The sequence below is a fragment of the Nelumbo nucifera genome, chromosome 1 (genome assembly GCF_055504915.1).
Source record: "Nelumbo nucifera cultivar China Antique chromosome 1, China Antique-T2T, whole genome shotgun sequence".
Lineage (NCBI taxonomy): Eukaryota > Viridiplantae > Streptophyta > Magnoliopsida > Proteales > Nelumbonaceae > Nelumbo > Nelumbo nucifera.
In genome coordinates this window covers 107,202,467-107,224,192 of record NC_142649.1, presented here as the reverse complement: position 1 = coordinate 107,224,192, position 21,726 = coordinate 107,202,467, and the positions used below count along the sequence as shown (strand labels likewise).

At 39.3% G+C, this 21,726-nt stretch overlaps 1 protein-coding gene across 5 annotated transcripts in view; it reads left to right on the top strand.

Moving 5' to 3' along the window:
* Nucleotides 1-469: 469 nt before the first annotated feature.
* Nucleotides 470-21,726, top strand: part of LOC104605988 (calmodulin-binding transcription activator 3-like) — a 73,621-nt gene continuing 52,364 nt past the window's right edge. Inside the window, exons 1-3 of one of the 5 annotated variants that reach the window (XR_016078627.1) lie at nt 470-1,667; nt 1,800-1,954; nt 4,198-4,317. Coding sequence is in view for 2 of the 5 variants with exons in the window: in XM_010270969.3 (XP_010269271.1) it covers nt 1,915-1,954; nt 4,198-4,317 (160 nt within the window). In the remaining 3 variants the exon portion in view is untranslated. The other 4 variants (XR_016078626.1, XM_010270969.3, XM_010270968.3 and 1 more) reach the window with 4 other exon arrangements.

The window sequence follows — 21,726 nt, the reverse complement described above, 5'->3', positions numbered from 1 at the left end:
CCCTCCATCATCATTCAAGGTACTCACGGAAATATTCTCCATTTTGGTAAAGAGTTGTACTCTTCCCAAACCGAGCCAAGGAAATAATCTTTCTAATCCCCATCTCTACAACTCATAGAGGGATGTACCATAACGGTTTATTCTGAAAAAAAAAGCCCTAATGTCGGGACCCTACCAATTTTCAAGAAAAAAAAGGATTGTTTTCAGGGAAAATCTATGATGTGGAAAAGATATGGTATGGGAAGAGTTTTGATCAATCAAAACCCACCCATTAATTTTGATAAACAACACCTGATTGGCTACCACGTTTATGATTTCCATTGACTGGTCAGAAGTTTTTCATATATTAATATCTTTTCCATATCATAGTGGAACTCTTGTTTCCAAATTCACATGCCACTGGGAATGAGTTTGGCTTCAGTCAGGGCAAACTCTGTTCGGGCAACCTTTATTGCTTTGCATTGAGAATATCTCCATACTTGCATACTTTATTTCATGGGGAGATATTTCCAATGCAAGGTATGGATTTGCCCCGACTGAAGCCGGTCTCACCGGGAATCATCTACTCGATTGATATCCAAACAAAAGGATTCCAAGTAGAGGTGCAATCTGCAAACAAAGCGCGCACAGGTTCCAATTGCTAGGCACGAGATCTCGGCCGTTAGATTTAAGAAGCAGTATTGATATATTATATTATTATGACAACTTCACTCGATCACGACTCTACTACTGACATCCATCGGACTGGTCAAACTTTGGTAATTGATGGTTCAAGCTCTAACGCACGTGATTCCATAGATGCAAATTAAGATCCATCAGATTAAGGCTGACCCGAACTCCATCCGTTTATAATTTGATCAACCACGGATCCACCCCCATATCCATTGAAAATATATCTGTATAAAAATTTATACCATATGGTCCGTAACTAACAATGGAATTGTCTTAAATTTTAAATCCATCATATGCCCAATTCCTTTTATTCACGATATACAAACTACAATCTTATGTACAAAATACAATTTTCGAAGTGAAGCCATTTTAAATTCTTTTTGGATAATGTTGTGTAGTCACGCTTCGTTCGTCTTGATAGCATAAAGTCTACACTCTACAGTACCACGTACTAGCATTTGAAGATTTTGATTATTTTATTCACGATATCGATGTGCGATCTCAAATCCACAATCCATTCGAATCTCAATTATCCCGATTCGATTCGATTCGATCCATTTGCCGTCCTACCCATTTCCGTACGCGCTTTTATCAATGCGTTTACTTTTCTTTTGGTAAATCTCTGATGCCGGAAGATATGAAACCGAAAAGCTTTGGCCAATCAAATCCCTCCCCGTCACCGGTGAATTTTGACAGCGCCTCGTATGTACCCGTTGATTGATTAAACTTTTCCGGTATCTATTTATTTTCGCTACCATATCCATATTAATGTTTAGCAAGCAAGTAGCACTATAATCACCCCTTCCGAAAGAACCATACACGTGCTCACATAGAGATGTTTGATAAATGACAATTAGAGAACTGAGCGTGAGCGTTGCTTAAAGTAGATTTCCAATCCTAATTGCAAGAGTATGATTTGATTAGCATTCATCTTCTCTTGTTTTAACCCTCAAGTCCATATCGGCGGCTGACCCAGACCGAGGCACTCACTTTAGGTGGGTTCCGTCTCGCCTTCTTTCTTTATTCCTATTCTAACATTTTTTATTTTTTTTCGAGTAATTCGAGTTTCCAGATGCTTTATTATATGGTCTGATGCGATCGTATTGACTTGTAAGTCGAATTTGAAGAATCAGTTCTCGTCAATTTCTCATGTGCATAAGCGAATTCTCGGTTCGAGTTTGATGATGAGGATTTTAGTAGGGTGCTGAAATCGAGCTCAATAGCTTGCTGAAAAGTTCGTTCATGGCGGAGACTAGGCGATACAGTCTGAGCAACCAATTAGGTGAGAACTCTGCGTTAATTTTGCAGGTTTTTTGTTGAATTCGAGTTTTATTTTGTTGAATTCCTTGTTTTTATGAATGTTCTAATACAACTGGCTGGTTAAGCATTAAGTATGGATATATTTAGCTTATAGTTGAATTGATGTTATTTTCACGCGTTATAGATTCGAATTCACGGGAAACGCTTTATGTTATGCTTAGGGAACACTCTGTATATTGTGAAATGATTAGTAATGAAATTAGTGATCTTCACGGATCTTTGCCATGGAACTTCTACTATGCGATAAGGAAGAATCAATTAGAACTGTGGAAAGCATCTGTGGGGACATGGAACGTTGTGAAAGAGGAATTGGCTGGGGAGGAAAAAGAGAGATAGGCAATCATCTTACATTATGAAAGTGACCAGTACATGCACAATTGTAAAGTCTACTCATCTCATTTCGCAATGCAAAATGACAATGAAAGTGGCAAGGGGAGTAGTATAGTTCTTCCAGAAGCGAAAGGAAAATATGGAAGATATTGAGATTTATGATTCTACACTTGGTTGGAACTTGGAAATGTGGTGAACCAAAGAACCAGTAAGCACAAGGCTGTTGGATGGTTTGCTTGAAGATAATTCTCTTGGACGTCAGAACAATCAACCTATTTTGTCCCTCTTGTCTATTACCAAATGGCTCAAAATCACCTTTCTGTGGAGTCATGACCTTTTATTTTGGGTAAAAGAGTCATGGACGTAATCTCTGGAATTTTGCATGAAGCGACTGCTCTCAGAAAATTACAGTATCATGCTTGTCAGCTTGAGATTATACCATTCCACCAAGCAATGGTCCCCAGAAGCGAGCCTAAATAGCCAAAAAAAGGGTAAAAGAAGGTGCAAGAAATTGCCTGGGTAGTCTTGTTTGATATTTATTCAGAATGTATCAATCTTTGTCTAAGGTGTTAACAATTAAGCCTGATACCATGTATAAAATACTAGTTTTCCTTCATATTGGAAGGAATGATTTACTCTGATTCTATATCTGCAGTGGAAAAGAGGATATCAATCCTATCCATCTGCTATTGTGGCTTTGAAGAGACTATTGATGATTCTGGACGGAAGTTATTTTTTTATTTTTTATTTTTCTGATAAGCAAGTTAACATATATATTCATTAATGAGGAGGGCAAGCTGCCCACAAAAGCATATACAAAAAGATCTTTACAAGTATACCAAGAAACCCCAACTATACATTCTATGAAACTGTATAAAAAATTAAAGAACTCCATCTATTCAAAAAATCTGCTAAAGGTATACCTGAAAATAGCTTCAAAATCCGCACCCACAAGACCATCATCCACTCTATCTTGCTGAACACTGCTTCAAAAGGAGCAGTCTTATCTTCAAAAACTTGACTGTTCCCCTCCTTCCACACCCCTCAGCATAGTTCAAGTGGAAGTATCTTCCCTCTCACTGAAAACCCAGCTTTAAGGAAGCTAAAGGAACATCAGGGGGTGTCACCCAGCTTGTATTAAAAAGCTTTAGGAAATGGACCCAGACTGAGTGAGTGAAAGTGCAATAAATAAAAAGCTGGGCGACAATTTCTGGACTCAAACTCCAAAACCTGCAGGAATTCTCAATGGGCATGCCTCTATTCAAAAGACGATCCATAGTCAACACCTTGTCCCTAGCTATTGTTCACAATAAGAAAACCACTTTAGGTGGAGCCTGAGCTTTCCAAAACCAAGCCCAATGAACAGTCACGCTTGGGTGAGATGAGATCAGCCTGTAGCATGAGCTCAAAGAGAAAGAACAGCCACACCACTTTGGAAGCTCTTCTGAGGAGTTGACAGGGCCCCAATATTCTAAGAATTGCCTTGTGCTTATTTGATCTCTCAAATTGCTGTTGTAAGCTATCTTTTGTAGGCACCTTGTCATTTAGTTTTGTTTCTATCTTTTAAGCTCTTTTTCGTAATCAGATATTTTTTCTTACAATGTTGCAGTATTTGATGAGTTGACTCTTGTGGTACTAATAAAGTTTCAGAAAGTAACTAACTGCTGGTTTTGTCTTAGATTTTGAATGTCAATCAGCTGAATCTTTCTCTAACAATCCTAGGTTGTTTCTTAACAGATGAGATATGCATTACATTTAAACCTTCTAGTTTTAACTTAAAGTTCTATACATTGATAGGTCCTTGCATTAGGTTATGACCTACTTGTAGAGATATCTTATGAATGCTTTCGTGATTGTCTTGTTTTTCATGTATAGATATTGAGCAAATACTACTGGAAGCACAAAATCGATGGTTGCGGCCTGCTGAAATTTGTGAAATTCTTCGGAATTATCGGAAATTTCATATTGCCTCAGAGCCTCCAAACAAGCCACCTAGTATGATTGTTCTTCTTATAACATAACTCCAATGTCATTGATTATATGTAAATCAAAACTTACTTTCCTAGGACATGCCTATTCTATGCTTCTTCTGGATTATAACTCAAGGTGTTACTTGATATAGATTAATGTCCTGCAGTTTCATTCATCAGGGTACATTTTGATAGATATATTTGATAATTTATGCACTTATGCATTAATAAATAAGTAAAAAGTAAAATGATCTAGAAGAGACCTTGCTTGACTTAGACACATATTTGGAATTTTTATTAAACTGTAATCTTTTTATAGTTCACATTATAATTCTTTATTGTCTGTTACTAGTATTTACTAATGCACAAGTATCCTATTAACAAGTTTTAATTAGTTCTTCAAACAGAATAACTTGAATATATTTTCAATATGAGTTATAACTTATAAAGATGAAAGACTATGCTGCATGCCATCTACCTTAGGTTTCTTGCCCAATATGAGCTGTAAAAATCTGCCTGTACTCCTTGTCCAATATGGCTGAAGGAACCCCCCACTTTGTACTCCTTGTAACATTGCTTGGAACTCTGCATTTTCAGAATCCCCCACTCTGGTAGGACCAAAGAATAAAGCAAGAATATGACCTTCTATCTTCTCGAAGACTCCTCCAATTCTAGATGGCCCAGGATTACCTAGACTACTGCCATCAAAATTTAATTTGATAAAACCTTCTTCGGGGGGCCTCCAAACTACAAACATGCTTGGTTTGGTCTTACAAATAGAGCTTTTTGCTGCCAATTCCCAATTACTCCAAATGTCATCAAAGGAAAACTGTGAGAATAAGTCCAAAGTTTTAGACTAATGTATAGCTCTATTAACTATACATTCCCAACCAACAACCTCATCCCTTTCCTTATCCTTGAAAATTTTAGCACTTTATCATCCCAAACTATCCCAACCAAGGCAGTCCTATCACATTTCCATAAGATTTTACCTCTTATCTTAGACCAACTAAAGGTTGTAGGGTCAAATAGACTACCAATTTGCAAAGGCACAATCCACTTGCACAAGGATGTCAATGGATCAGATTGGATTGGAATCAGGGTATATTCGGTAAGATAAATCTTATTATCCGATCCAATCCAATGATCTGATTGAATCTCACAAAGGTCAATTCGAATTTGAATTCATTAAGGATGTCAGATATCTGAATTTGATCCAATCTGATTTGATTTCTATAAAATTTAACAAATTATTAAAAGGAAAAGAATAATAGTCTATATAAAGAAAAACAAAAAAATATAAGCATTTTTTCAACTATTTCTATCATATATATACATGCCTTTTTATAAAAAAATAAATAATACAAAAATTACAAAAATGCAATATAAACATTTTTATAAATAAATAAATAATATTCAAGTTCAATCCGATTTTTAATTGGATCCCATTATTCTATTTGATCCGATCTGAAAACCCAATAGGGGGATATCCGAATCCGACAAAATAGGATTGGATCATCATCCAGTCCATTTTCACCCCTACACTTGCGTCCAAATAAAAAGCTTTTCCCAAAAGCCTACAACAAAAAGGGCAGGAGATTAGTAAGTGGTAAAAACTTTCTCCATTAGCTTTGTAGAGGATACACCACTTTGGGGAAATACTTAGTGTAGCTATTCTCTTTTGCAAGTTATCCAAAGTGTTTAGTTTCCCATAAGGGACTTCCCAGCAAAGGTCTCCCACATGGGGAGGGATGGATTTGGACCAAATTTCATTGCAGTGGAAAGGATGAGGGATAAGGACAAAGAAGAAATTAGGTAAAAAAGAAGCATAAGAGAAAAGGCCCTATGGGTGAGGAGTCCAAACTCAATTGTCTGATTTAAAAGGATCTATAAAACAAAATCAAGAGATTTTAAGAGCAAGGCAGCCTAATCAAACTCATGGTCTCTCAAGTCTCTTCTAAAGCCCAAGTTCCAGCTAACACCAGACGATTGAGAAATAGAAGCAAAGCTTTGGATGGGTTCATTTTTAAACATAGAGAGGGAGTAGAAAGAAAAAGGTCCTTTAGGATGGAATTACCAGCTGAAATGTCTTCCCAAAAAAAGAACCTTATCTCTAGTACAAACACCATACTTGATAATGCTTAGAAATTGAGGAAGAATTCCATTTATAACCTTCCAAGGAGAATTCAAAATAGCCTACTGAGATACACCAGCATCCCAACCATTACTTGTTTGTCCATGAATAATACTTGCACCACCATGCTAGAGCCTCTCCCTCTCCAATGACCATCTCCACAACCATTTACCCAACAAAGCTATATATTTCTTCTCTATATTACCTATGCCCAAATCCCCCTATTCCTTACTCTTGCACACCACTTCCCACCTAACCAGATGATCATTTCTTCCTTCATCAAGCTCCCACAAGAAACCCCTCATAATCTTATCTAATTTCAACACCGCCCTTTTCAGCATCCCAAAGACTATGAGATGGTTAACTGGTAGGTTTTCTATGGTAGACTTTATCAAAGTAATTCAACTCCCAGAAAAAACACAATTTATCTTCCAAACTGCCAATTTCTTGGCACAATTTTCTACAACTAGGCTCCAAAACCTTCCTTCACATGGGTTATCTCCTAGGGGCATACCTAGGTATTTCATTAGCCAACTAGTGGTAGGACAACCTAAAGATTCCGCTGCTTCAACAAACTCCTCATCCCAAATTATCCCGGCCATGCAACTCTTTTCAAAATTTACCTTCTACTTAGAGAGGTGTTCAAACAACTTTACCACCCACTTCAAATTCCTTGCCTTCCAAGGATCCCCACCTTTAGAAAAAATTGATTGTATTATCCACAAACTGCAGGTGTGTTATTCCAGTACCATCTCTACCAACCCTCCAACCTCTAAAGAGGTTCAACCTATTAGTTCTCAAAATAAATCTACCAAATACATCAACTATCAAGATAATAAGAAGAGAGAGAGGAGATCCCCTTGCCTTAACCCTCGGGTAGTTAGAAAAAAGTCTCTGACCACTTCATTGACTACAATCGAGTAGCGACAAGGTTTTAGACAACCTTCAATCTAGGCACACCACCTTTCCCCAAATCCACAATTTCTCAGAATTTTCAATAGAAAGACCAATCAACCATATTATAGGCTTTCTCTAAATCCAACTTACACACAAAGCCTTTCTGTCCCCTTCTCTTGAAATCCTCCACACACTCATTAGCTATTAAGCTTTGATCAATGATATGTCTTCCTTGAATAAATGCCCTTTGGGACTGGCTTATCAAATTGGGCAAGGTTGTTCTTAATCTTAGTGACAACACTTTGGTCACTATTTTATAAATGCTAGTCACTAGGTTGATGGGTCCAAAATCTCTTGGCTGAATGGCATATCCCTTCTTAGGTGTCAAAGCTAGAAAAGTGGAATTAATCCTAGGACTAATAAAATGTTTCCTAGAAAACTCCTCAAGGACCAAAAAATCAGATTTAATAATCTCCCTACAATCTTGATAAAAAACCATAGTGAACTCATTTGGTCTTGGAGCTTTAGATTTGTCCATTGAAAAACAACCTCGCCCCCCCTAATTTCTTCCAACTCAAAATCCTTTTCCAACATTATTGCTATTTTAGAATCCAATCTTGACCAATCCAATCCTTCCACACTAATTCCAACATCATCCTACCATTTATAAACTGCTTTATAAAGTAGTTGGCAATCTCCTCTTGATCATTCAATACTTCTCCATTCACTTTCAAATTATCCACAAAGTTCTTTCTTCTCCTACCATTAGCAATTGCATGGAAGAACTTAGTATTGCCATCCCCCTCAATCCATTGGTGTCTCAATTTTTGCCTCCAATAGATATTTTCCCTAAAAAATGTTTCTTCCAATTCCTTCTTCAAGGGCCATTTCGATCTCCTATCCTCTTCAGTTAAGAGTCTCTAACCTTCCTTATCATCCATTTGTTCAATTTAGGAAGTCAAAACTTAATTTCCTCTCCTTAATTCTTTCAAATTGTTCTCTATTCCACTCGTTTATTTTGCTTTTAAGCCTTTGTATCTTCGTATGGAATCCTACTCCTTTCCAATGTACTCCCCTCACTTCTTCATTCCACCACTTTTCCACCCTATGAATAAAGTCCAAGTGTGTAAGCCACATATTTTTAAACCTAAAAGGCGTGGGGCCACTCAAAAAAAAAGCCTTAATTCCAATTCTAATAAGGCAATGATCAAAAGTGACTCTTGGCAAAGCCCTTACATCAACCCTACCGAATGTTCTTCCCACTCAGTATTGAAAATGAATTTATCAACTTTGAACAAATAGGGGAGGTTTGTAAATTGGACCAAGTGAACAAGGTCTGCTGGAAAGGAATCTCTTTTAGTTCACAACCATCAATAAACTCATTAAGCTTCCTCATAATGGTCGAGACCATCTGGTTGGGATTGTTTGTTTCATTTGGTTATCTAATCACATTAAAGCCTCCATCTAAGCACCATGGACCATCCCACAAACCCCTAAACTCTCCAAGACCCAATCTAGTCAACCCATATACTATGGGTTTTAGTTCTATATCAATTTAGCTGATATGGACAGTCAGGTATGGAAGGTTTTAGTTGATCTCATAGATACAGTTGCAAGTATAAATGCCCCACTACGGATCTTTCCATTATCTAATTGCATTGATAAAATCTCCTTAATGGCCAAGGAAGAGGGATTAAGTCTCAAGGGCATCCTTCATTCCATAAAAAGATCTTCTGCCTCTGCCCATGCCACCATATTTTTCTTTTTCATTTTCTTTTTACTAGTGTCTATTTGTTTGAGCATATTGGCTTTTTTTTTTTTTTCTCTGATTGGAAACAATTAACTTTTATTATATGATAAGAAATGTAGAGAACACTGATGTGGACCCCACTGATGTGGTCCCCACTGTGTTCGTATGGCAGCATATTTCTGTTAGTTATGTCAGTGCTAGTTGGTAGTTATTTCAATTTGTTATTTCAGCTTTATTATTAGTTTATTTGCCATGTAAGCAATAAGGGCAATTCAGCCCTTTTACAATTAGTCAACATATATAAATATTAAGAGTGGGTCGGCTGATGTTGAGACTGAACCCTCTCTTTTCAAAGTCTCTTTGTGTGCTTCTTCTCTTCTCTCCTCTCTCTTCTTCTCTTCTATAATTTCTTCATTCTTTTTCTTTTGAATTCAAGACTGATTGTAGTCTTGATCGACTACTTGGTATTAGTGCTGACCTAGGAGCTCTTATGTTAGTCTAATTAGATTGACTACATGAGAATCTCCTAGGTTTAGAAGTTTTTCAACAAAGAAGGAGGATCGGCTGATTCTTGGAGGTTACTGGTAGTGTGCGGCTGCTACTAAGAAGATTGTAGAAGGCTGGGAGAGTTCCAGTAGTCAAGAAGAATCAGAAAAGGCTTCGGATCCTCAAGATTAGGGTTTTGCATCAGACAGAAGGTGGCAGCCAGAGATTTTCTTTCATAAAGTAAGCTTTTTCTTGAGAATAACTTTGAAAAAAATCATCTTGGTTTATTCTGAGAGGTGCGGCTGGAAAATCTGTGTTTTTCTTTTAGGGTTTTGAGAGAAAACCCTAAAATTCAGAACTATTGTTGGTTTCAGATCAGATTTTGAACTGGTTTCATTCAGAATTTTGTTTTCTTGTTCTTTGGAAGACCTAGGCCGGCTGTTATCAGTTGTTTGGGTGCTGTTTTTCTATTACAGTAGTTAAAAAAGGTTTTTTTTATTAATTCTTGATCAAGAATGGGGTTCAAGAATCAAGGGGAAGATGTTTTTGGGACTAGCAATTCCGGTAACATGTCTGAGAATGCCTTTCAGATTACAATTGTGAAGTTTGATGGATCAAACTACTTAGAATGGGCTCAATCGGCCATGATGGCCATTGGGGGTAGAGGAATATTGAGCTACTTGTTGGGAGATGTGAAAGAACCAACTAAGGAGGACCAAACTTATACCAAATGGGTTCAGGAGAACTATTTGGTTATGACATGGCTGTGCAACTCTATACAGCCACATATCAGCCGAAACTATTTGTGGGAAAAAACAGCCAAGGAAATCTGGGATGTCATGAAAGAGACTTACTCCCAACCCCTTAATGTTGCTAGGGCTTATGAATTGAAGTGTGAAATTAACAATCTTAAGCAAGGAGAGAAACCAGTCTCGATTTACTTCTCTACCTTGAAATCTTTGTGGCATGAAATTGACCACCTAGAAACACTTGAGTGGGAAAGTCAGAAGGATGCACAAACTCATAGAAAGCAAGTTGAAACTAATAGGGTTTTTGAGTTCCTAGCTGGTCTGAATCCTAACTATGATATTGTGAGACAAAATCTACTAACAATGGACAGTGTGACCTTATCTCAAGCCTACTCCTTGGTGCATAGTGAAGAAACTAGGAGAAAGGTTATGATGCCGCATCAGCCCTTCCCACCAGCCTTGGCAGCAGTTAAACCTAAGTTCGGGGGTGATACGGAGAGGGATATAAAGAAGACAAGCAGGATCTAGTGTGTGAACATTGCAAGAAACCTAATCATACTAAAGACACAAGTTGGAAGCTACACCCTTATCTAGTTCCAACAAAACTCAGGAATAAAAAGGGTAATGCTAATATGGTTGTTAATACTGATTGTGCATCCTCATCGGGCACAAAAGGCACACCTCTAGGCACCCTAGCTGCTGTCCAGGCTGCCTTGATTCAATTGGAAAAGGAAGTTGGCAATTCAGCTCAATCATCTCAACCGCCATTAGCTCCTTTCACATCCGCTTTTGCTCATTCAGGTACTCGGGCCTCAACTTATCATGCTTCAGCTCCAGGTAACACTGAACATTGTTGGGTAATAGACTCAGGTGCATCTGACCATATGATTGGCTTGCCATCACTATTCACTACCTATCATTTATCTTCTGGAAGAGATCAAGTGTCCATTGCTAATGGTTCCCTTGTTCCCATTTCTGGCAAGAGAGACATCAAGTTGTCTAATACCATTTCTTTATCTTCAGTTCTGCATGTTCCTAAGCTTAATACTAACTTGCTTTTAATCAGTAGCATTACAAAACATCATAATTGTTCAGTAACTTTTTTTCCATGACCGATGTGTTTTTTAGGATTTGGAGACAACAAAGGTGATTGGGACTAGTCATGAGACGAATGAGATCTATCTGCTTGGAGAGAGTTCTCATTGGGAAGATAGTGAAGATAGGAAGTCTTTTGTTTCTCAGTCTGTTAGTCAGGTTATGCTTTGGCATAATCGGTTGGGTCCTTTATCCTTTCGGTCTTTGAAGAGTTTGTTTCCAAATTTATTTGGGTTTGTTCAGATGTCCAATTTGAGATATGAGAGTTGTGAGCTTGCAAAGCATTGTAAAACATCTTATTCATTGAGTAATAAAAGAAGTAGTAGTTCTTTTGATATTGTGCATACCGATGTTTGGGGCCCGTATCACATCACTGCTATGGGGGGATACAGATATTTCTTGTTGTTTGTTGATGACTATACCCGTTTTTCTTGGGTTTACCTTATGCGTTCTCGATATGAGGTTCCTGCTTTGACTCAAATCTTTCATCAGATGATTTTAACCCAGTTTAGGGGTCAAAATCAAAATCTTCAGATCCGATAATGTGAAAGAATACTTTACCAACTCATTAGCCTCTTATTTGCTTGGTTATGGGATTATTCACCAGAGTACTTGTCCTTATACACCATAGCAGAATGGGGTTGCTAAGAGGAAGAATAGGCACATGTTGGAGGTGGCTAGAAGCATTATGTTTAATTCCAATGTGCCTATTCGTTTTTTGGGAGATGCTATTCTTATAGCAGTGTATCTCATTAATCGAGTTCCTTCACGGGTTCTTGACATGAAGCCTCCATTTACCCTTCTATACCCCGATAAAGAATTGTTTACTGTTCCTCTTAAAACCTTTGATTGCACTTGCTTTGTTCAGATTCTTGGACCTCATCGTTCCAAATTTGATCCCAAGGCCTCCAAATGTATTTTTCTCAATTATGCACAAACTCAAAATGGTTATTGTTGCTATGAACCTACCTCTGGGAGGAGATTTGTCTCTATGGATGTTACTTTCTTTGAGGATGTACCCTATTATCCTAGGGTTTCTCCTCAGAGGGAGAGTAGTGAGAGTGAGGTTAACTCATCAGAAGTTCCTTTACCTGTTCTATTGAGTGATGAGGGATGTAATGGGGAGGGTTGTCAGAGGTGTCGGGATTTAAGAGTCGATTATAGGCGGTGGAGGTAGGTTGATTTCAGTCATCGGCAGTCCAGGCCAGCCCTAGTCTGCGGATCCTGATCTAGGTACCATAGTCCCTTTATCAGATCCAAGTCCCACTGAGATACCTTCCACTGTTGCACCCTTACCTCCTTTGGATGACCTTGACCGCCCCATTGCAGTTTGTAAAGGCAAACGGTGTTGCACCACATCCACAACTCACTGTATTTCCCAGTTCTTGTCCTATGATTGACTGTCCCCCTCTTATAGGTCATTTCTCACATCCATTGCTGATACTCCTATTCCTAGAACAGTGTAGGAAGCCTTGTCAGTTCCTGAGTGAAAAGATGCAATGAAGGTTGAAATGGATGCTCTTCTAAGGAATAATACTTGGGAGCTAGTTGACCAGCCTAAAGGGAAGAAACTAGTTGGATGTAGATGGGTATTTACTATGAAACATAATGCTGATGGTTCCATTGAAAGGTATAAGGCCCAGTTAGTTGCAAAGGGATTTACTCAGACTTATGGTATAGACTACTTGGAGACCTTTGCTCCAGTAGCAAAGATGACCACTATTAGAGTTTTATTATCCCTTGCAGCTAGTTACTCTTGGCCCTTGTTCCAAATGGATGTTAAAAATGCCTTCCTCAATGGAGACTTATAGGAAGAAGTCTACATGCAGTTACCTCCTAGATTTTATGATGCAGAGACAGGATAGAAGGTTTGCTAGCTGAATAAAGCCTTGTATGGACTAAAGCAGTCCCCCAGAGCTTGGTTTGATAGATTCAGACAAGCCCTTGAAAAATTCGGCTATGTACAGGCCCGGTCAGACCATACATTGTTCATTAAGAGAGTGGACTCTTCCTTGACTTTGCTTGCTGTATATGGTGGATGATATTGTAGTGACAGGGGATGAAAACAGTGAGATTGAGTCTCTTAAACAACTCCTTCATCAAGAGTTTGAGGTGAAAGATCTGGGAGAGCTATGATACTTCTTGGGTATTGAGGTAGATAGATCTAAACATGGGATTTTTGTTTCTCAAAGAAAGTATGTTCTAGATCTATTGGAAGAAACTGGAAAGTTGGGTATTAAGCCTGCAGATACACCTATTGAACAAAATCACAAGACCAGTGCAGAGGATGGAGAGCTACTTGAAGATAAAGCTATGTTCCAACGGTTAGTTCGAAAACTCCTCTATCTTTGTCTCACACGATTGGATATCAGTTATGCAGTCAGCGTTGTCAGCCAGTATATGCACTCTCCTAGAACTACTCACCTCTTTGCAGTTGAGAGGATATTAGCATACTTGAAGAGGTGCCCAAGTAGAGGTATACTATTCAAGAATAATGATCACATGAAGATAGAGGTTTATACAGATGCTGATCGGGCTAGGAGTGTTGATGATAGAAGGTCTATCTCTAGATATTGTGTTTTTGTAGGAGTTAACCTTGTCTCTTGGAAGAGTAAGAAACAAAGTGTTGTTTCTCGTTCTAGTGTTGAAGCTGAATATAGATCTATGGCTAATGGTGTGGCTGAAGTCATTATTTGAGGAGTTGGGTATTTCTTATGAGAAGCCCTTAATGTTGTATTGTAATAATCAGGCTGCTATTTGTGAAAACCTTATTTAGTCCTAGGTTACAATAGAGAAGAAGGAGAAGAAGAAGAAAAAGAAGAAGAGGAGAAGAAGGGTTCGGCCAGTAGAGGAAAATCAGTCATCTCTCTAGTCGACCCACTTGTATTTATCTCCAATAACATAGTTACAAGAAAGACCATATTGTCCTTCATAAGTGATGGGACACATAACTTAAACTTAAATAAAACAGACCTTTCACTGTCAAATAGATAAACCCAAATGACCAAAATACCCTTGTTTTGTGTACTCTAACACTCCCCCTCAAGCTGGAGAGTATATGTCATATAGTCCCAGCTTGTCACAAATATAATCTACTCTGCCCCGAGACAATCCCTTTGTAAAGAGATTTGCCCACTAATTTCCTGAGCTCACATGAGATGTGAACAACAACTTGATTATCACAGTATAGTCTCATGGGTTTGTCAACCGAGAACCCCATCTCTTGTAGCAAGTTCCTTCAACCATACTAGTTCACATGTGGTATGAGCCATAGCTTTGTACTCAGCTTCTGCACTACTCCTTGCCACCACTGTCTGTTTCTTGCTCTTCCAAGTTACAAGATTGCCACCAAGGAAGGTACAATACCCTGTAGTTGATCTCCTGTCTGATATAGAACAGCCCAATCAACATCTGTATACCTGTTAAGACACAAATAAAGGGAATAGAGGGACAAGTGTACAAGAAAAGGCCACGTCAGCCTTTAAGTATGTAACTGACAGCCAACCACTAGAACAAACTGGACAAGTGGAGAGGCTGATATAACAGAATTGTAACGGAAGTGTTATAAATAAGGAAAGGAAGCCAGAAGAGGAGGTATTGATTTTGGGAATTCACTCACTCACTTTCTCTCTCTCTCTCTCTCTCTCTCTCTCTCTCTCTCTCTCTCTTTTCTCTCTCTCTCGTTAGGAGGCAGGCTTCCTCGAAAAGTCCTTGAATTAGGCAGTTACCTAACAAGTTGGTATCAGAGCCAAGATGCCGAGCACAAGGTCGTCCGCGATGGAGAACAGGGTTGACAACATGGAAGGAGAAATGCAAAGATTATCGACTGACGTCAAAGAAATAAAAGAAAGCTTCGCATCTGTAGAGAAGATGGGCCATATGGGCCGAATGGCCCATAGATTGTCATTTCATGTTATGTTATGTTTCTCTCTGTTGTGGGCCTTATTTTGGGCCCATACTCTGTAATGTTCTGTTTTTTGTATTTTCCTGCCCACTCAAGGGCCTCTCTGTAATTTGTCAAAGATTAACTTATTAATAAGATGTTTAGAGTGTTAGAGAGAGGTTATGTTCGAACCTCTTACTCTCTAACACTCGTTGCCGCCAGCTCTCTCTTCTCTTCCTCTCTTGTTTGTTTATTTTCTGGTTTGCATCTAATCTCAAACAGTTCCATACATCAAGTGGACTGTTTTTCAACTTGGTATCAGAGCGGGCCATTGCTTGGCGTGCCCCTCATGTGGTTATAATTCAGCCAACTGCATGAGGAGGTTCTAGGGCTGAAAGTTTACAGTCATCTGCCTGGTTCTTGGAGGTCATTGGAGGGTGCCCAAGTTTCTATACACTTGGAGAAGGGTTCGGTGACCAGGAAGAATCAGAGAGCAAGTTGTTTGGCCTGATTTGAAATCAGAGAAAAAGAATTTCGAAGTTATCTTAGAGAACAAGTGTTCGGCCTGGTTTATAGTTCAAACTAGAGACTCTCTTACCATAAGTTTTTTCTTAGTCCTTTGCTGGGTTATTTTTTGTTGTTTGGGAGGACTGTTAAAGCATTCAAAGCTCACCTCCATTCGGCCCACTGTTGTTGGACTGATTCTACTCAGAAATTTCTGGGTTGTTTTGGAAGTGCTATTCGGCTGATTATTGGACTGCCAAGCTGCTGAAACTGATCTAAACTAAGTGGTACTAGTCTCATCTTCATCCCAGCCTCTTCTTGGACCTATACTGAACACTTTGAAGTGGTTTCTTCTAGTTAACAGTAGGCTGTTAACTACTGCACATTGAGTGTTCGACAAAAGGTCTCTTAAGGACTGTGGCCTTTTTCCCTCTCTTTGGGACAACGGCTGTTGGGAACCTGAAATACCTTGTGATTGGAGGTTTGCTGGGTGTCCTTTGAAGGCTGAAACAGTATAGAAAGAACTACCACCGAACTAGACTGTCACAGTTATCAAGATTGAACTGATTCTGTGAGCTAGTTGTTGTTGCCTATTCAGCTCAAACTAAACTCATCAAGACCCCCAGTACTTTGGGAAACCTATTAAAAATCCTAATTGGAGCCTTTACATGATGGGTTTCTCAAGCCTTGAAAACAAGAATGCTGCTGAATATGGACAGATTTTGAGAACCCCAACCGATTCTATGCTGGCTGTAAATACAGTTAAGCTTGATGGGACCAACTACTTGGCTTGGTCACAATCAGTGAAAATCCATATTTGTAGCAAAGGAAAATGGGGTTTTATTTCTGGGAGCAAGAAAGCTCCTCCAGAGGATGATCCATCTTATGAAAGATGGGTGCAAGAAAACTACACAGTGATTGGGTGGCTTGTGAACTCAATGCAGCCACAGATTAGTCAGCATTATCTATGGATGAACTCGGCCAAAGAAATCTGGGATAGTGTTGCAGAAACTTACTCCCAGAAGTTGAATGTTGCCAGAGCCTACAAACTGAGAAGTGATGTGAAGAATCTAAGACAGGGGGAGAAGTCACTTGCAACATACTTCTCAACCCTAAAATCTCTACGGCAAGAGATTGATTTGATAGAGGCTGTGACATGGGATACCCCTAAGGATGCTGAAACATACAGGAAATTGGTTGAAAGGAATAGGGTCTTTGAGTTCTTGACAGGGCTGAATTCTGAATATGACATTACAAAGCAAAACATCTTATCCAAGGAAGATGTTTCATTGTCTCAAGCATATGCTTTGGTCAGTAGTGAAGAAAGTAGGAGGCAAGTGCAGGTTCAAGGAGTCAGTACCAATGATCATTTTGCAAATATGAGAATTAAACCCAAAGGGGTTACAGGAGCTCCCAGTGGCATAGGAAAGAAGGAAGTGGTGTGTGAATATTGTAAGAAGCCGAAACACACCAAGGACAAGTACTGGAAATTGCATTCCAATCTTGTTCCTATCAGATTCTAGAAGAAGAATGATAGTAGAAAGATAGAAAGTGCACATGCAGCCACAAGTACAGATACAGAGGTTGAGTATGCCAGTGCACAATTGGCAGCCATGAAAGCTGAATATGAAAAGTTTGGAAAGATGATCAGCCAACTTGAAGGTGTAACTTCATCATCCAACTCTTCTGGAAGTCCAACCACCACCGCATTTGCTCACTCAGGTATAAGGGCTTCTGCTAACTGTGCATCCACCTCAGGTAATCCCAAGACCCCTTGGATCATTGACTCAGGTGCTTCTGATCACATGACCAACCTTTCCACCTTGTTTGTGTCATATGAATTACATCCTGGTCGTGACAAAATCACCTTAGTTGATGGTTCTCTTGCCCCTATTTCTGGCAAGGGAACTGTCAAGCCTACAGACTCTTTACTCTTATCTTCCACTCTTCATGTACCTAAGTTGAATACCAACTTGTTATTTGTAAGTAGCTTGACCAAGTCATTGAATTGTTGTGTAACCTTTTTCCCTTCTCACTGTGTGTTTCAGGACCTGAAGTCTCGGAAGGTGATTGGGAGTGGCCATGAAGCGAATGGAATATACTTGCTCGACACCCCTGGTCAATGCTTTGATCATCCCAAGAATGTTGCTTTTGGTTCTACTTCTTCAGAGTCAGTCAGTCAATTTATGTTGAGTCATTGTCGGTTGGGTCATTTACCTTTTTTTGCTTTAAGTCATTTGTTTCCCAAACTGTTTAAGGGAGTCAGTGTGTCCAGTCTCAATTGTGAGTCATGTCAGTTGTCAAAGCATTGTAGAAAAAATTACCCTGTGAGCAATAAAAGATCTTCTTTTCCTTTTCATATTGTACACTCTGATGTGTGGGGGCCTTACCACTTATCCTCTATGGGGGGTTACAGATATTTTATCCTGTTTATTGATGACTTTTCTAGATTCACTTGGATATACTTAATGAAATCCCGAGATGAAGTCCTGAGACTTGTGAGGCAATTTCATGAGTTTGTTTTAACTCAATTTGATACCAGAATTAAGGTTTTCAGATCTGACAATGCAAAAGAGTATTTTGAGAAGAGTTTATCCTCTTATCTCTTTGGCATGAGGGTTATTCACCAAAGCTCCTGTGTTAGAACCCCTGAACAAAATGGAGTTGCTGAGAGGAAAAATAGACATATTGTTGAAGTTGCAAGGAGCCTTTTATTTGCCTCACATGTTCCCACAAGATTTTGGGGTGATGTTGTACTTACTGCTACCTATCTCATAAACCGTATGCCATCCAGGGTTTTAGGGTTTAAATCCCCCTTCAGTTTTCTTCATCCAGACAAGGATCTCTTCCCAATTCCTCTTCGTGTGTTTGGCTATACTTGTTATGTTCACATTCCAAGTGTGCAGATACATAAGTTTGAACCAAGTTGAAAAACAATTCACTTGATGTATGGAACTGTTTGAGATTTGATGCAAAACAAAAACTAAACAAACAAGAGAGGAAGAGAAGAGAGCTGGCGGCAATGAGTGTTAGAGAGTGAGACTTTCGAACTTAACCTCACTCTAACACTCTAAACATTTTATTAAGGTGTTAATCTTTGATAAATTACAGAGAGGCCCTTGAGTGGGCAGAAAAATACAAAAAACAGAACATTACAGAGTATGGGCCCAGAATAAGGCCCATAACAAAGAGAAACATAACATAACATGAAATGACAGTCTATGGGCCATTCGGCCCATCTCCTATACACTCCCCCTCAAGCTGAGCATAGATGTTAATCATGCCCAGCTTGCCAGTGTCATGTTGAAGTCTTGCCTTGGAAATGCCCTTGGTGAGAAAATCTGCGAATTGTCCTTCAGAAGTAATGAATGGAAGACACACTTCACCGGAGGAGACTCTTTCTCGAATAAAGTGTCGATCAACCTCAATATGTTTGGTTCGATTATGTTGTACTGGGTTGTGAGCAATGTTGATGGCAGCCTGATTATCACAGTACAACATCATGGGTTTGTCATGATCAATCCCAAGTTCTTCCATTAAGGACCTTAGCCACAACAATTCCTAGACTCCATGTGCCATGGCTTTATACTCTGCTTCTACGGAGGATCGGGCCACAACAGATTGTTTCTTACTCCTCCAAGAGACAACATTACCAACCACCAGACTGCAATACTCTGAAATAGATCTTCTATCATCAGTATTTCCAGCCCAATCAGCATCAGTATAGGCTTCAAGTTTCAGATGACCATGTTTGGTAAATAGAATTCCTTTTCCTGGAGAGCCTTTCAGATAGCACAAAATCCGTTCTGCTGCTGCTATATGAGTATCTCTAGGAGCATGCATGAACTGGCTAATGCAACTGACAGCATACGCAATATCTGGCCTAGTCATGCACAGGTATAGAAGTTTCCCAAGAAGTCTCTGAAAGATCCCTTTGTCTTCCAACAAAGTTCCATCCGATGCTGAAAATTTGTGACTCATATCAATGGGAGTTGCAGCTGGTCTTGCACCCAGTTTTCCAGTTTCAGACAACAAATCAAGGACATATTTCCTTTGGGAAATAAGAATCCCATCCTTGGATCTGGCAACTTCCATGCCAAGGAAGTATCTCAACTCCCCCAGATCCTTAATCTCAAATTCTGTACGGAGGAAAGACTTAAGGGTCAGAATGCTTGAGGCATCATCACCAGTCACTATAATGTCATCAACATACACAATGAGATACACTGCTAGAGATCCACTTTTCTTCACAAAAAGAGTATGATCTGACTGTGTCTGAACATAGCCGAATTTAACAAGTGCAGCTCTAAATCTCTCAAACCAGGCTCTAGAAGATTCTTTGAGGCCATAAAGAGATTTCTTCAGTTTACATACCTCTCCTTGCATATCTTTCCCATACATTCTTGGAGGAAGACACATGTAGACCTCCTCATGTAAGTCACCATTCAGAAATGCATTCTTTACATCTAACTGATAGAGAGGCCAATCAAAGTGAGCTGCCAGAGATAAAAGAACCTCACAAATGTCATCTTAGCAACAGGGGCAAAAGTCTCCAGATAGTTAATCCCATATGTCTGTGTATAGCCTTTTGCAACAAGTCTGGCCTTGTACCTCTCAATAGTTCCATCAGCCCTGTATTTAATGGTAAAAACCCACTTGCACCCAACTGGATCCTTCCCTTCAGGCAAATCCACCACCTCCCAAGTACCATTTGCATGTAGAGCATCCATTTCAGTCTTCATGGCATCTCTCCATTCTAGAATCCCAAGAGCTTCTGAGACAGACCTAGGAATGGGGTTAGAAGCAACAGAAGAGAGGTAGGCAAAGTATGAAGGAGAAAGCAGGTCATAGGAAAGGTGTTTGGAAATGCAGTGTGCAGTACACTTCCGCTTCCCTTTCCTAACAGCAATGGGGACATCAAGGTTTGGAATGGATGATTCCAAAGGAGCTGAAGCAGTACCTATTATCTCATCTGTGATTGGGAATGTATGAGCCTCATTTGTTGTAAGGGAAACTACTTGCTCATTCCTGGATCTCTGCCTTTGATACACTTTGGGATTATGGGTAGGACGAGGAGGTAAAGAAATAGGGGCATTAGGACAAGAGGTATGAAGTGATTGATCCTCCTTTGATTCATTTGGAGAGGATACAGGTTTGTCAAGAGACGCAACTGGGACAGGAAGAGGAAGAGCAAAAACTTGTGACAGACTCCCCCTGTGGACAATGTCCTTCTTGAGAGGAACCATAAAAAGGAGAAAGTTCATCAAAGGTAACACCCATAGAGACACGTCAGGTGCCAGTCTTTGGATCATAACAACAATAACCCTTTTGTATGGGGGAGTAACCAAGGAAGATGCATTTGTGGGCTTTCGGTTTAAACTTATGTCTCTACACACTTGGAATGTGAACATAGCAGGTACAGCCAAACACACGAAGAGGAATTGGGAAGAGATCCTTGTCTGGATGAAGAAAACTGAAGGGGGATTTAAACCCTAAAACCTTGGATGGCATACAGTTTATGAGATAGGTAGCAGTAAGTACAACATCACCCCAAAATCTTGTGGGAACATGTGAGGCAAACAAAAGGCTCCTTGCAACTTCAACGATATGTTTATTTTTTCTGTCAACAACTCCATTTTGTTCAGGGGTTCTAACACAGGAGCTTTGATGAATAACCCCCATGTCAGAGAGATACAAGGATAAACTCTTATCAAAATACTCTTTTGCATTGTCAAATTTGGAAACCTTAATTCTGGTATCAAATTGAGTTAAAACAAGCTCATGAAATTGCCTCACAAGTCTTGGGACTTCATCCTGGGATTTCATTAAGTATATCCAAGTGAATCTAGAAAAGTCATCAATAAACAGGATAAAATATCTATAACCCCCCATAGAGGATAAGTGGTAAGGCCCCCACACATCAGAGTGCACAATAT